General features: G+C 47.7%; 1 protein-coding gene across 1 annotated transcript; it reads right to left on the reverse strand.

Annotated features, from left to right (window-relative positions):
- Nucleotides 1-11,313: 11,313 nt before the first annotated feature.
- On the reverse strand, nt 11,314-14,302 carry LOC115537737 (E3 ubiquitin-protein ligase TRIM39-like). The gene is made up of 2 exons (XM_030349794.1): nt 14,035-14,302; nt 11,314-13,931 (listed from the first exon to the last, which is right to left on the reverse strand). The coding sequence occupies exon 2, from the start codon at nt 13,927-13,929 to the stop codon at nt 12,307-12,309; it is 1,623 nt and encodes a 540-aa protein (XP_030205654.1). The 5' UTR covers nt 13,930-13,931; nt 14,035-14,302; the 3' UTR covers nt 11,314-12,306.
- Between the last annotated feature and the right edge of the window lie 82 nt (nt 14,303-14,384).

The following is a 14,384-nucleotide window of genomic DNA, read 5'->3' on the forward strand; positions in this document are numbered from 1 at the left end:
GAGAGAGAGAGAGAGAGAGAGAGAGAGAGAGAGAGACAGAACGAGAGCGAGAGAGAGATAGAACGAGAGTGAGAGAGAGAGGCAGAGAGAGAGAGAGTGAGAGAGAGAGACAGAGAGGGCGATAGTTCCATGTTGTCGAGTGTGTGTGATCAGAGAGTGGGCGGCGGGGGGGGGTTTCCGTTATAATTAACTCAATTACACCGCGTTGCGTGGCTTTAATGAAGGGCCAAACGTCGAGCCCTGAGTTCCTCATGGGTTCTCAGAGAGAAGGAGGCGAGGACCCCTCCCCCATAAACCCCTGCATCACAGCACGTACCCACACTACACACCGGGTCACCTCTATGAATGCGGAGGAACACGCACACAATAAAAAAAACGCAGTAAAAATCACCTAGCAGATTGCTCGTTTGAAGTCGAGGCTCCGGGACGTGTCTTCCGCCCCGTTCAGCCGGGCTGACCTTTGGCTCTTTCCTATCACGTACCGACTGGGGTTACATCTGCTGCGGCCGCGGAGGATAAACGAGAGAGCGTTCCGACGGGGCTTTGATGATCACGCTCTCCTGGTCGGCTGCCGTCGCAGCAGGCATCGCTCTTCGCTCGGCCCCCCTCCCTGGTCGCTTTGGGAGACAGACGGCATGTCTGTATGTCTCTCCGTGTCCGTATGTGTGTCTGCATACGTACGTGTCCATGTGTGTGCGTGTCCATGTGGATGTGTGTCCGTTTGTGCACGCATGTGCTGTGCATCCGTGTGTGTATTTGTGCAAGCGTGTGCATACTTGTTGGCCTGTGTGTGTGTGTGTGTGTGTGTGTGTGTGTGTGTGTGTGTGTGTGTGTGTGTGTGTGTGTGTGTGTGTGTGTGTGTGTGTGTGTGTGTGTGTGTGCTTGTGTGCGTACGTGTGCGTGCGTGTGGGTATGTGCGTGACCCATAAATGCACCAGCACTTTCACTCTATTTCCCTCTCGTAACGAGGTTCAAACGGAAGCGTCCAACTGAGCCGCTGGGCTAACGTGAACAGCGCCTCATATCTCATAAGCAGGGCACGCCGACCACGCTAACTACCGCTCATCACCCCAGTGGTCGACGGCTCACACTCTCTGGCCACCCACTCGCTGTCTGACACCCCGTCTCCCACTACCAGGACGTGCACATTCATCTCTCCACGCCATTAGCCTCCTCAGAACAGCGTATACAATGTCCCCGCCCCCCCACCTCCAGAACCCCATTATCTACGCAGAGAGATGTGGGAGCCATTGAGCTCCTGCCGTCAGATCATCGGGTCAGTGGGTCCACCATGACGTGGAGCTAATGCTTTGTCAGGGGCCACTCACACTAGGGCCGTTTGCCTGTTCCGTGCTGAAGGAAGATTCAGCACGATTCCCCCCCTCCCCACTCCCCCGGCTGGCCCGTGGTCACACTGCTCCCAAAGGCCGTGGCCGGGGCACGATTGCTCCTTCATGCATACGTCATCACGTCGCAATGCGATAAATACGTCATCACCAAGCGTCCTCGCCGCCATAACAACAATGGAGAACAACAACGTGAACGCCGTCGTCGGCGCAAATTTCAAGTAAACACTCGATTGTTGTGGGGGAGAAGGGCATGGACCTATAAAGAAAGAAGGGTCGCGCAAGGACTACGTCATCCAGCTCACGTTGCGTATCCGCGCGTGTGCGCGCGTCATCTCATTAGCATCTGCAAGGGGCTGTTCCGCGCTGGAATACGGATGGCGTGGTCCCACTAGCCAAACGTTCTAGACTTTAGTATGCAAATGAGCTCGGTGCCACGGCCCTTGTGTGAGCCGCCCCTTAGACCGCCCAGGGGGTTTGAGTTAAGTGAGTATCAGTTATGCCTCGGCTGGGCAGCAATTCATTGCCGTATATGGGCATGGCAGTACTTGGTACGAAAAACTTCAGCCAATCAGTGTGTGTATCTTACACCGAGGTGGGCGGGGCTTGTTCAATGGTGGATTATAACTCGGTACTGTCACTTCAAGTCAGTCACTTTGAAACCCGTTCATCAGGTGCAGAAGACCTGTGCAGCATGCCTGCAATTAACCTGAGACACATATATACTTTTCATTTTATATACATGCATTTTGTTGGTTAGATGCATGTTATGCATGTCTATAACTTACATTTCTAATCATGTTGTGTTTTGTGTTTTTATTCTCAGTTGTGGTCAGTCAATTTAATTACTCCGATAACTCGAACCTTGTCCTCCGGGATCAATAAACTCTAATCTGAATCCGTAGTCATGGCGGTATGTGAATCCGTATTCATTCATGGCTGTGTCTGTATCAGTGTTCAACAGAGAGCGAGCTGAACCGGGGGCTGATCTGCTGCTGGGTCGACCAACGCGTCGCTAATGAGGTTCCCATATGGTCCGATAGCGGCGTCGAGGGTGGCGTCTGATAGGAGAGGCAGAACGGCCCCCCGTCTTATCAGTGGGTTGAGCTCTGCAATCACCGGCGAATAACCCCAACCCCAGATATTTACAATTCACTGATTCTGAATGAATTGAATAAATTCTCCCTGCGTCTTTGTTGTGTGGAAACATTTTGCAAGCAAGGTCTCTCTGAGTCATCCCGGATGGGCTGCGGGCACTATAGCCTCTGAATGACACACACACACAAAAAAAACCAACACACGCACACAAACATCAACCTGCACACACACACACACACACACACACACACACACACACACACACACACACACACACACACACACACACACACACACACACACACACACACAAAAACATGCACACACGGACACACACACACCCTCACCCAAACAAACCTGCACAAAAACACGGACACACACACACACACACACACACACGCCAAAACAAACCTGCACACACACAAACCTGCACACAAACACACGCACACACACACACAAACACACCTGAGAGCAGGAAGGAAGCCTATTTGTGAGAATTCAGCAGTGGGCTTCAAAGAGGACACAGGAGGCTTCTGTAAGCTGAAGACTCTCCACACACACAAACTCATACACACTCACGCACACTCCACTCTGAGTGATTCATTTCCTGTGTGGGTCACCAGCAGGACTGTACTATTTCCTTTTGTAGAGTCTCTGTCATTTACTCCTGCAATGCTTCAGCTGATTTGCAATTAGGGAATGCTGGTAGCCGTCATGGTAACCGTCCGAGCCAGGTGATAATGGGACAGAGTTCTCGGGGTTTAGCCCCGCCCCACGTCTCAGTTTGGCTCTCGGTCCATATCAGTGGTGTCAGTCAATCCTTAAGAGTCGTTTCATTGGCTATACAGGTTGTCCATCAAGAATTGATGGACAATTACATCTGTAATTACGGTCAGATTGGGCAGTCAGTTGTGTGTGATTAGCCTGCATCTCTGCTCTTGTGTTATTTGGGAGAATAGATGAAATAAAAATCGATCGACCGATTGGGTTTGAGCGATAGACCACAGACCTGTGTATCACATTGGATACAGCTCCTCTATGAGACACACACACACACACACACACACACACACACACACACACACACACACACACACACACACACACACACACACACACACACACACACACACACACACAACACACGAGAGGGAGGCTGAAATACCGAAACCTAATTAGAGATAGACAACCTCGATCACAGTTTAGTTGTTTAGCGGAGGCTTTTAACCAAAAACACTAACAGGGAATTAGGGGCTAGGTACTTCTCTCAGAGAGGCCTGCACCAAGGCGCCATACGTGCAACTACACTCCAACCAGAGGCCTCAAACATTCCACTTTAAATTAAAAGGTATTATTCACAACTAATCTTTAATCAGCTATTCTGGCACATGCTCACAACGCAAAGACAGAGGCAAGCAGGCAAACTGCCTGATGGCCTGCCATTCTACAAATCGAATACGTCAGGGGAGAGGGAAACCACAGACTGGAAGCGCAAACAAATCTACAATTCGGTGTTCAGGAAAGGGAAACAAAGTCAAATGGTTGTGGTTGATATGCAGGCCTTGTGCCGCTACTGTCTCATATTCCACCACTGTTGAGAGTGAGCCAGACGAGAGCCAATCAGAGTGCTCGTGAGGACCGGAGGTGATTACACACAGGGATGGTCGTTGGTGGGGGGTCTAGAGGAGGAAAATGGAAATCGTGTCCTTGAGAAGAATAAACCAGCTTTTATCCATTCAGTGCACGGATCACTATTGTTAGACAAATAAGGGCCTCTGAATCTATCAGGCGATTTTAAGGCAAATATGTGACGAAGGAATGTCTGTTATTCACATGGAATCCGTTCCCCATTGGATCCGTTCTGGACAACAAGGAAAGTTGTGCTCTCTCTCTCGTTCTCTCTTTCTCTCTCTCGCTCTCTCTCCTTTAAGATAGACAGTCAGAAGTGGAAGTCATACAGGAAGGGTATCCATCCACTATTCAGCTACCCAAGCACACACACACACACACACACACACACACACACACACACACACACACACACACACACACACACACACACACACACACACACACACACACACACACACACACACACACACACACACAACCATCCCAGCCAGGGGTAAAAAAATACATAACAGGAATGACCGTCATCACGATCACCATTTCCTGTCCCGCTCTGCCACAGTGTGAGATCGGTGCTGACCGCCTGGTACTGACCGCCTGGTACTGACCGCCTGTGTTCAGAGACCCAGGCTGGAGGGGGGGGGGGGGGGGGGGGGGGGGGCACACACCCCTCTCCAGGAGTATGTGAAGATAAAGTCTGAGGCGCAGCAACACAGACGCGTGGAGGAGTACGTCCTCAGGCTTTGTCTAAAGGCCTCTATGGATAAACAACGAGCTGGTCGCCATGACAGCGCCTAACAACAAACACATGAGACACGTCTTATGAAACAAAAAACACAAGTGTGGAAACAGGGTGGGTGGGCTGAGGGGGGAGATGGGAGAAACAAAGGAGATAGGGGAGGGGTGGGAGGCAACATGGAGAATGTGAGGGAGAGAACGTACTGCTTTTGTGTCCGAGTACATAATGGCTCTTTGTTGAGTCAGGGTCACGCGTCATCGAGTGATTGAATTGTACGTGTTGTGAGTGAAATGTGTGCACCATCAAGCAGCATCCTGCTGCTAGAAAAGAACACAGTCGGACGCAACCACCCAGGAGTCCACTGAAACTACTTTATCTGCCCGGCCGTCGCTGATCGAATGATGGCCCGTGACCACGGTTAGGCCTGAATCATCAAACTTTAACACCAAAAACACGCGTGTGTCACAATCAGGCTACTTTGTGTGGTATATAGGATGTATCTCTACTCTACGGTATGTCTTTGAATGTGGTATGGATGCACATAACAGAGGATGCACATTGTTTTGTCTTTTTTGTGTGGCCGCCCCTTTGAAATATCAAAGGGGTTTGGGTTGAGAGAGAGAGCATGAGAGAGAGAGAGAGAGAGAGAGAGAGAGAGAGAGAGAGAGAGAGAGAGAGAGAGAGAGAGAAAACGAACAAACGACAAACGAACGAGAGAGAAGAGACAGAGAGAGAGTAAATGAGTGAGAGAGAGAGAGAACGAACAAATGAACGAACGAGAGAGAGAGAAAGAGAGAACACGAGAGAGAGAGAGAGAGAGAGAGAGAGAGAGAGAGAGAGAGAGAAAGACAGATTGAGAGAGAGAGCACGAGAGAGAGTGAATGAGTGAGCGAGAGAGAGAGCAAGAGGAAGAGTGAGAGAAAGAGTGAGCGAGTGAGAGCAAGAGAAATGAGAGCGAGAGAGCAAGAGAGCGAGAGAGCGAGCGATGACTCGGAGGCGTTGGGAATGAGAGGCGTTGGCAGAGATAGAGAGTGACAAGGTAATAAGTGGACGACACCGGGAGCCAGGGGCCCCGGTGTCGGGGCCCCGAGGGGACGGACGTGTGAACCGCTGTTGGTCAGATGATTAGCGGAACTCCCACACACATACACACACACACACACACACACACGCAGACACACACACACACACACAAACATGGCGTCTGACACACACACACGCACACACATACATACACACACACACTCACACACACACACAGGGTATCTGACACACGCACACACACGCACACATACACAGTATCTGACACACAAACACACAGACAGTATCTGACACACACCACACACACATGGTATCTGACGCACACACACATGACACACACATACATACACACACACACACACACACACACACACACACACACTCACACACACAGGTCCTGACAGACACACACACAAACACTCACATTCACACCCATGACACACACACACACACACACACACACAGACACACACACACACTCACACACCCAGGTGCTGACAGACAGGGAACAGTCTCCTCTAAAAAGGTCCATAAGAAGTGAATTGCTATTCCATGGTGATGTTATTACAACCTAGGTGTATTTTGCACATTTACATGTTTATATTCTATACATTTACACATGTGTTTATGCCCATGGTGCAGAAAACCGCCATTTCATCAGGCCTCCACCACAACCGTGGTGAAACGGAGAGAATTGATTGGTCACCGGGAAAAAAGAAACGGGAAAAGACTTCAAGATGACTTTTACCTACCACACACGCACACACACACACACACACACACACACACACACACACACACACACACACACACACACACACACACACACACACACACACACACACACACACACACACACACACACACACACACACTGATAAACACAATCAAGCACTTGAGCAGTTGATTTACGTGTTGCATGCAAATGCTGGCATGGCATGATTTAAAAATAAAACTGACTATCGATGAAAACCACTTCCTGGTACAGCTGCCACTCATTTAGTGTAAGCCAATCAGGATGGTGTATCACAAAGGTTTGGGGAGAGGTATAACCCCTAAGTATATAACCCAGAGCGAGTCATTACTTTTTCCCTGAGAGGGTAAAGATGCCTCTGTAATCACAGATGCGCACGGATAAGTGTGACCAAAAACAAAAACCTTCATGCATGCACCCTCATTCACACACACACACACACACACACACACACACACACACACACACACACACACACACACACACACACACACACACACACACACACACACACACACACACACAAACATTGATTTTCTATCACTTCAGCTCAGCTGATGTATGAAGAGCAGCAGAATAAATCCAATTAGTTCTCTTGAAAGAGGGATAGATCCTAGATTCATTTTAATTACTGCTTTGAGTGTCGCAGCCCACCAACCCGCTCTGCGTTCATAAAGCAGTCCGTCGGAGCGCGCAGCGACAGGGCGTGACTAATTGAATTTGTGTTTCTGTGTTTGGAGTAATGGATCTTGATCGAGCGAGTGCGTCACCAAACACGGACGCATCATTGGTGGCGTCACCCGTCGGTTTACACACGACCGTCACGAAGTGGTCGACTCAAGAGAACCGCAATCGCTGCGGATGTTTGAAACCAGACTTGGAAACAATCCATGTTGGGCACGTTGAGGGTGTGGATTACATTGACGGCCGCCTCAAGGTATTCCCCGGCTGAAACGCAATATTAAATCCTTAATAACTTTTGACAAATAAAAAAAAATAACATTTGATTTTAAAAGACAGAATATGGAGATGATTCTGAACTAACCGATGAGATCCTAGCCTGACCACCTCCCGTTGATAAGAACAACACCGGTGTGCTCTTCAAAGCATGGTTCTCAGTTTTACACTGTCTCGCTTTTAAGATTCTCTTTGTTGATCATTGGAGCAAATGAGCCCAAATGAGACAGCCAGGATTCAGATAATCAGGGCTCTCAAACAAACAAGCTGTAAAAGGTGCTAATGACTTTGCACAGCCTCTTAAGGGCTGCATGTTCTGCATTCAAATGACTCTCAAAAGCACTGGGAATCAAACACCCTGTATTCAATTATTCCTCAAAACAACAACCCCATTAGGCTTCAATGAAAACAGAAAAACAATATTCCACATCCCTATTTAACACCATGGGTAGCAGAGCATGGGGTCTGATGGATCTATGCATCTATGTGTGGGAATCTATGTGATTGGTGCGCACACACTTAGTCACATGACATAATAACATGAGCAGCAGGTCAGGAAGCGACTAAAGTTTACCGGTAGCTCTTTTTGGCGTTGTTACACACACCTTGTTGTGATAGACTCTCCCTCTCATGCAGGGCGATATATATATCCAGATATATCGAGGGAACCGGATAAAACTGACGTTAAATCCCGACAAAACCACCGTCGAATTCCTGAGACCTGGGGATGAAGATGTAGCCCTCGTATTCTCCCTAGAATGGCAATATATATCCCTGCCCCATTTCTGGGGGAAGGGATATAGAGTATATTTTCATTCGAAGGACAACCTTTAGTAGACTAAGCTTTCGGTGACAGCGGAGAATACGAGGGCTACATCTTCAAGTGGGTGCTACACACTGGTGGTGGTTGGTGAGGTCCCCCCTTCACTGTGAAGTGTCTTTGAGTGTCTAGAAAAGCACTATATAAATTAAATCCAATCCATTAGGTGCTACACACCCATTGGGTGTTCTATCTCTGGATGGTGACTTGACTTAATGAAGTCTGCTTTCCTGTCTTCCATATCAGCAGGCCGACTGTTGCAGAGCACATCATGTCTCGGGTGAGCTAGCACCACTAGTAGACACACAGCAGAGGTATTCTTATTTTGAGGCGCTACGTGGTGACCGGTAATGGGGTCCCCTTCCGGAACCATCCACGTCCCCCACCGCCCACTGTGTTCCCCGTATTTGTTGTGTTGTCATCACAGGCTACTCTGTTCTGTGTGAACATACTGTGTGTGGTCTCAGCCTCCTGAACCGAGACTTGGGCCCGTTGCTGGGTTGTGTCGGCGCCATATTGGGGAGGTCAAGTCTGGTAACCGCGGATGCGGTTAAAGCATTAACATTGACATTTCTCAACTTGGTTTCAATGAGTCATTTTGATATTCATATTGAATCGTATTATATGAAATGTTATGTTTGATATTTATTTGACTCTATAAAAATGACCCATTGACAGCGTTAGAGAATTGTGAACGTTAAAGTGCTTTTTACCCAGAAATGCGCTGCTTTGTTGTTTTCTTTACAGTCTCGGCCCCTCCAATATGTGGCGGCGGCGTTGGCGTCGGCGTGGCGACTCAGTTAATACGTCTACGGCCCTCACCTCACCCGGCCCACTCAGCCCCCCCACCCTCACACCCCAATCGCCATGGGAACAGCGGCAGGGGAGGGCCGGACCCGGCAGGAAATGAGGGGTTTTGATGAGATAAGCCGCCATGTCGCACGATACCGTTTCCCCGGCAACCGGCGATGAAGCGAGCACGAAAAACCACTGAATAAGAAATAACGAATGATGTGGGGATCGGATCCCACTGAGGGCGGGTTGATAAAACGTTTCAACGAAAAAGAAACAGAATCAGCTCTTTTACTCGCTCCCAACTTTCCTTTTTAATGGAAACTAGAAAAATGCGATGGATTTATAAACCGCCGTGAAGAATGGAGGCTGGTGCAAGCCAGTATTTCCTTTGCTAGGACCGGAGTGGAGTGAATAGGGTTTATCAGTGTGTATTTGTGTCCATACAGCGGAGACGAAGAGAGCCAGGCCTCTAAGCCTGCCTTCCCCACATGTTGATAAAATGGTTATTAAACCGGAGTCTCTTCACCAAAAAGCAATGAAATTTATCCCAGTCTGGCTTATAGCGAGCCCGAAGAATCCCCTGGTTCCAAATTATATCAAACTTACCGGAGTGAGAGAAGCCCTTTTTTTTTTTTCAAGGGAATAACAAGAATCTTTTTATATATTAGCGTTTTTATAAAAGTATGTTTTGCCATCTAGTAGCGCTCTGTATGGATGAGGCGAATGCGACGCATGGTTGAGGAATTCGACAAGAATTAGCACATTTTAATATTCATTATTGATCCTTTTATAAGTAACCCCATACAAAATATTGAGATTGAAATCTTGAAATATTTTGGGTTCGGTTTATGGGGGAGTCTCATTTGGAAATGTACCACTTGACGGTGACGTCCATACAAATAAAAACATATGTGCTCGTGTGCGTTTGTGTGTGTACCCTTGTGTGTGTTTGTGAGTGTGTGATAAATCCCTCTTTGAACATAAATGTAATGCAACATTTATTACCGCTGGCTCTGCCCGAACGAATAAAGAGACATCAAACCGAATCCCGGCTGGACGGGAGTACGCCTCGCCGTGTAACACACTGCAACACAGGAAGTCCACACGCAGAGGTCTACAGTCAAACAACAACAACAACAACAACAACAACCCCTGTCCCGGAGGGGGACCACCTGACCAGAGCTCTGCGTGAGCACTTCCTCCCTCTCTTCCTCCCACTCTTCATCTCGTCCTCTCACTCCTTCTACCTCTCTTCCTCCCTCTCTCCCTCTCTCCCTCCCTCTCTCCCACTCTTCCTCCCTCTCTTCCTCCCACTCTTCATCTCGTCCTCTCTTCCTTCCTCTCTTCCTCCTCCCTCTCTCCCACCCTTCCTCCGTCGCTCCCACTCTTCCTCCATCTCTTCCTCCCTCAGTATTGAGTTCCGCAACAGCAGACGGACCAATGAATGGTGGCCGCTGTCTGTCTTCAGTCTACGACTAATGTCTTAGTCATTCCGTCTTTTGCTCCTCACACGTCATTTACCCATGATGCAACAGGAGGCCGCTGAAGTTCACCAGCACGTCTCAAAGGCCCCTCCGCGCCCTGTCCTCCACACGCACATGTGCACGTGCACGCGCACACACACACACTGCCTCAGCAGTCTGTGTGTGTTATTGTATCGGCAGATGAGCCACTTTTGCTAAGCTCCAACTCACACAGGTAGCCGTCTCTGTAAACAGCCCATCTAGCTGCTCATTCACACCTATCCATCAATATATGAATCATTACACACACACACACACACACACACTACCCTCACTTCAAACTATTGATATTTTCCATGAGCTGTTATGAGCATAACCGTTCGATTATATACGTACTTTAATCATAATTCAAATATTCTGTTGTCTCCAGAGGTCTGAGCTGGTCCACCACGCCACCAGTGAGGTGAGGAAGAGGCGGAGGGAGGGACTGAAGACTGGGCCCACGTCAGGGGGCAGGACCCCATAGAGACCTGCTGGGATCCAGGGGGCTGAAGGACCTTCCAGGTGTGCTGCTAGGATAACCAACAGAGAGCTCTGGAGAAACATCTGCTCAGCTTGGAGGATTTAGACTGAAGAAACAGAATGAATCACCGGCTGAACACACGACAACATTCAGTTGGTTTGACCGAGTTGTTTATTACCATTATGCATTAACAACAAATATAACTGAAGAATAGCCACTTAAAAGTACATAATAAACAGAACGACTGAAATAATAGAACCAAACATTAGAGATCATTAACAGATGTGTGTGCATGTGTCTTTGATTCTCTTTGCGCTTTTATTTCTAAAAGGCGACTGACGTCGCACTTGGTGACTTATTTAGACCATAAGTAATGCAATGTAACGTAAGACAAGAAACAATCCTAGATGAGCTAGAGAGGAGAGCAGAGATAGGAGAGAGGAGAGGAGAGCTGACCAGACAAAGTCACGGTACTCACACACATGGGGAGAATCTATACATGTTGTCACAGTGAGCTTTGTTTATGTGTGTAATACATGAACAGTTGTTGTATGGTGGAGATTAAGTCAATTACTGGTTCAAAAATTAAAGGCTTTTACAGTTTTCAGTGAATTTATCAAAACAAGGGTTTGAGGCAACTCAAACTCAAAGATTTTTTGTATCCCACTGAGGCAGTTTTTCTACTGAACACTATCGGACTGGAATGTATTTATTCCACTGAAATTACCAATTACAATGATAATGTTGGCCTACACATTACATTTTTTTGCTTTTCTTTTTATTAAAATCTGACATTGTATTGTTTTGTCATTCACTATTCAGAAGTAAAAACCAAAGAAAAGTTAATAAACTACAATTAACATTTATACAAATGAATCCTCTTAAAATGTTTTACATGCAACTGTTAACAATAGCCTTAAACATGTAAAAAAATCGGAGGAAAACAGACAATAGAGTGTAATCCAACCCTTTATAATGAGTTACATTCAACAACTGGGGTTAGATTCTGAAAGAACTCATTCTCTTTGAATGACAGCAGTAAGACATTTATGCAGTTCTCTCAGATCTCACATAGTAGAGATTCTAATTCAGGAAACAACCTCAGTTGTTTTGGTTGTTTGATTATTACCAAACAAAGGTCCTAGTCTGTTTGATTGACAGGTGAGATGATCAGGGGGGCAGAGTTTTTACCTTCTTGAGGTGAACCTGGAGAAAGGATTGGATAGAGAGGCTCACTAAAGGTGCAGCCAGTAGCAGAGTAGAGACAAACCCTGGCTTCCACATCATAGAAGGAGACCAGACCCTCATCATAATCAACAAACACCCCCACCTTCTGGAGCTCAGCTCTCAGAGGGAGACAGACAGGAGGGTTATCATGAAGTATAAATCCATTCTTGTTGAAGAAAAGAGCCCAGTAACCATTCTTAGGGGTAAACATGGTCTCATCCTTTCTGTCGATGGACTCTCTGGCCACTCCTAAAAACCATATAGTCTTGTCTTTAACCTGGACCTCAAAGTAAAATCTCCCTGAGGAGAAGCTCTGCTTCGTGAGGACTAATACTTGATTTACAAATCTCTTAGGGTTGTCTGGGAGTTCCTTCTCTTCACCTCCATCATGTACTTGTTTCCCATCCTCAGAGAGGATGAGCTGGGGATGAGCTGTATCAGGATCCAGAGTCACATCTACTTCATACTGCTGGACCCTCTTCAGTTCAGCATCACGCAGCTTCTTCATCTCCATGTTCAGGGTCTCCTCCAGCTGGTCCAGGGATCTCCTCAAGGTCCCTACGTATGACGGTTGACAGACCTCCACCGTGGTCCAGTCCCTGGGGGGTGGAGGATCCTTCAGGGATCTGAAGGCCTGGAGGAAGTGGAGGTGGTCTTTAGTGTGTGAGAGCTGCTTCACCTCTGAGCATCTATTGGTCAGATCTTCTACTTCCTGCTCCAGCTCTTTGATGAGGTCTTCAGCTCGTTTCTCTGTGGATTTCAGTTTCTCTTTCACCGTTTGGTTGAATTCATCCCGGCACTTTTCAACACAGCCTATCAGAGCAGTGAAGACATGCCCACCATCAGCTATCTCTCTGTCTGCTTCTTTGTTGCTCAGTTCTACTGTGTCTGTGATCTCCTTAATCTTTTGTTTTCTCTCCTGGATCATCTGCGGAACTTCAGCCTCTATCTTCCCCAGCTGGGCCGTCTTCACTTTATACTCCTCCTTTAGAGGTACAACAGGATGGGACCTGTGGTCTGCCTCTGTGCAGAACTGACACACACACACCTGATCAGTCTGGCAGAAGAGGTCCAGAAGTCGGTCGTGTTTCTTACACATCCTGTCTGCCAGACGGTCCATAGGCTCGACCAGCCGATGTTTCTTCAGGCCTGCGACTCTCTGATGTGGCTCCAGGTGGGTTTGGCAGTAAGAGATAAGACACACTAGGCAGGACTTCACAGCCTTCAGCTGGGTCCCAGTGCAGACGTCACAGGGAACTTCTGCTGGTTCAACACAAGGCTGCTCTTTTATTTGTACGGACGTTCTAAACTCAGCAGCCATCTCTGAGAAGAGGGTATTGACCTGTAGATCAGGTTTTGTGTCGAAAATCTTGTCGCAAACAGGACATTTGAACTGGACTTGTTCATCCCAGAACTTGGTAATACAGGTTCTGCAGAAGTTGTGTCCACATGCGGTGGTAACTGGACTGTTGAACACATCCAGACAGATGGAACATGAAAAGTTCTCTTCAGACCAGGAAGTGTTAGCACAGGCCATTCCTAGACACAGACGACAAGGTTTATGTATTGAGCAATTGTGTTTTTCTAATTCCATAACGGGAAGAGAGGTTTTAACTTTCTCAAGTTGTGCTGTTTTACTTACCGTGTTGTTACTGTCTGTCAGACTATTTGTTCCAAAATGCGTTTTATTTTCTCGCCTGAACGAGAGAACAGCTTTGACGTAAGTTGCTTTCAGTTTCTCTGAACCTTAAGTTTCGATTCCTCAACCAGACGTCCTCTCCTTTTCTCACCTGACCCCTTGCTCCTCCCCTAACTTAATGCTCCGCCCCCACGGACACGCAAGACACTGACGTTTCAAATGTCACCCTCTGCAGTGTGTGATGTGATGTGTGTCTCCTCTAATTTCCGGAGACAAAAAAGAGCCGGCGCAAAGCGAGGGACCTCGCCGTGATTTAGTGGTGATTCGCGAACCTTGCTGGTATTCATCCGCGT

Source organism: Gadus morhua, chromosome 2, assembly GCF_902167405.1.
Source record: "Gadus morhua chromosome 2, gadMor3.0, whole genome shotgun sequence".
NCBI classification, from domain to species: domain Eukaryota; kingdom Metazoa; phylum Chordata; class Actinopteri; order Gadiformes; family Gadidae; genus Gadus; species Gadus morhua.

Excerpts from the sequence above, each read along its gene's own strand:
- LOC115537737 (XM_030349794.1), bottom strand. The coding sequence starts at position 13,929 with ATGGCCTGTGCTAACACTTCCTGGTCTGAAGAGAACTTTTCATGTTCC.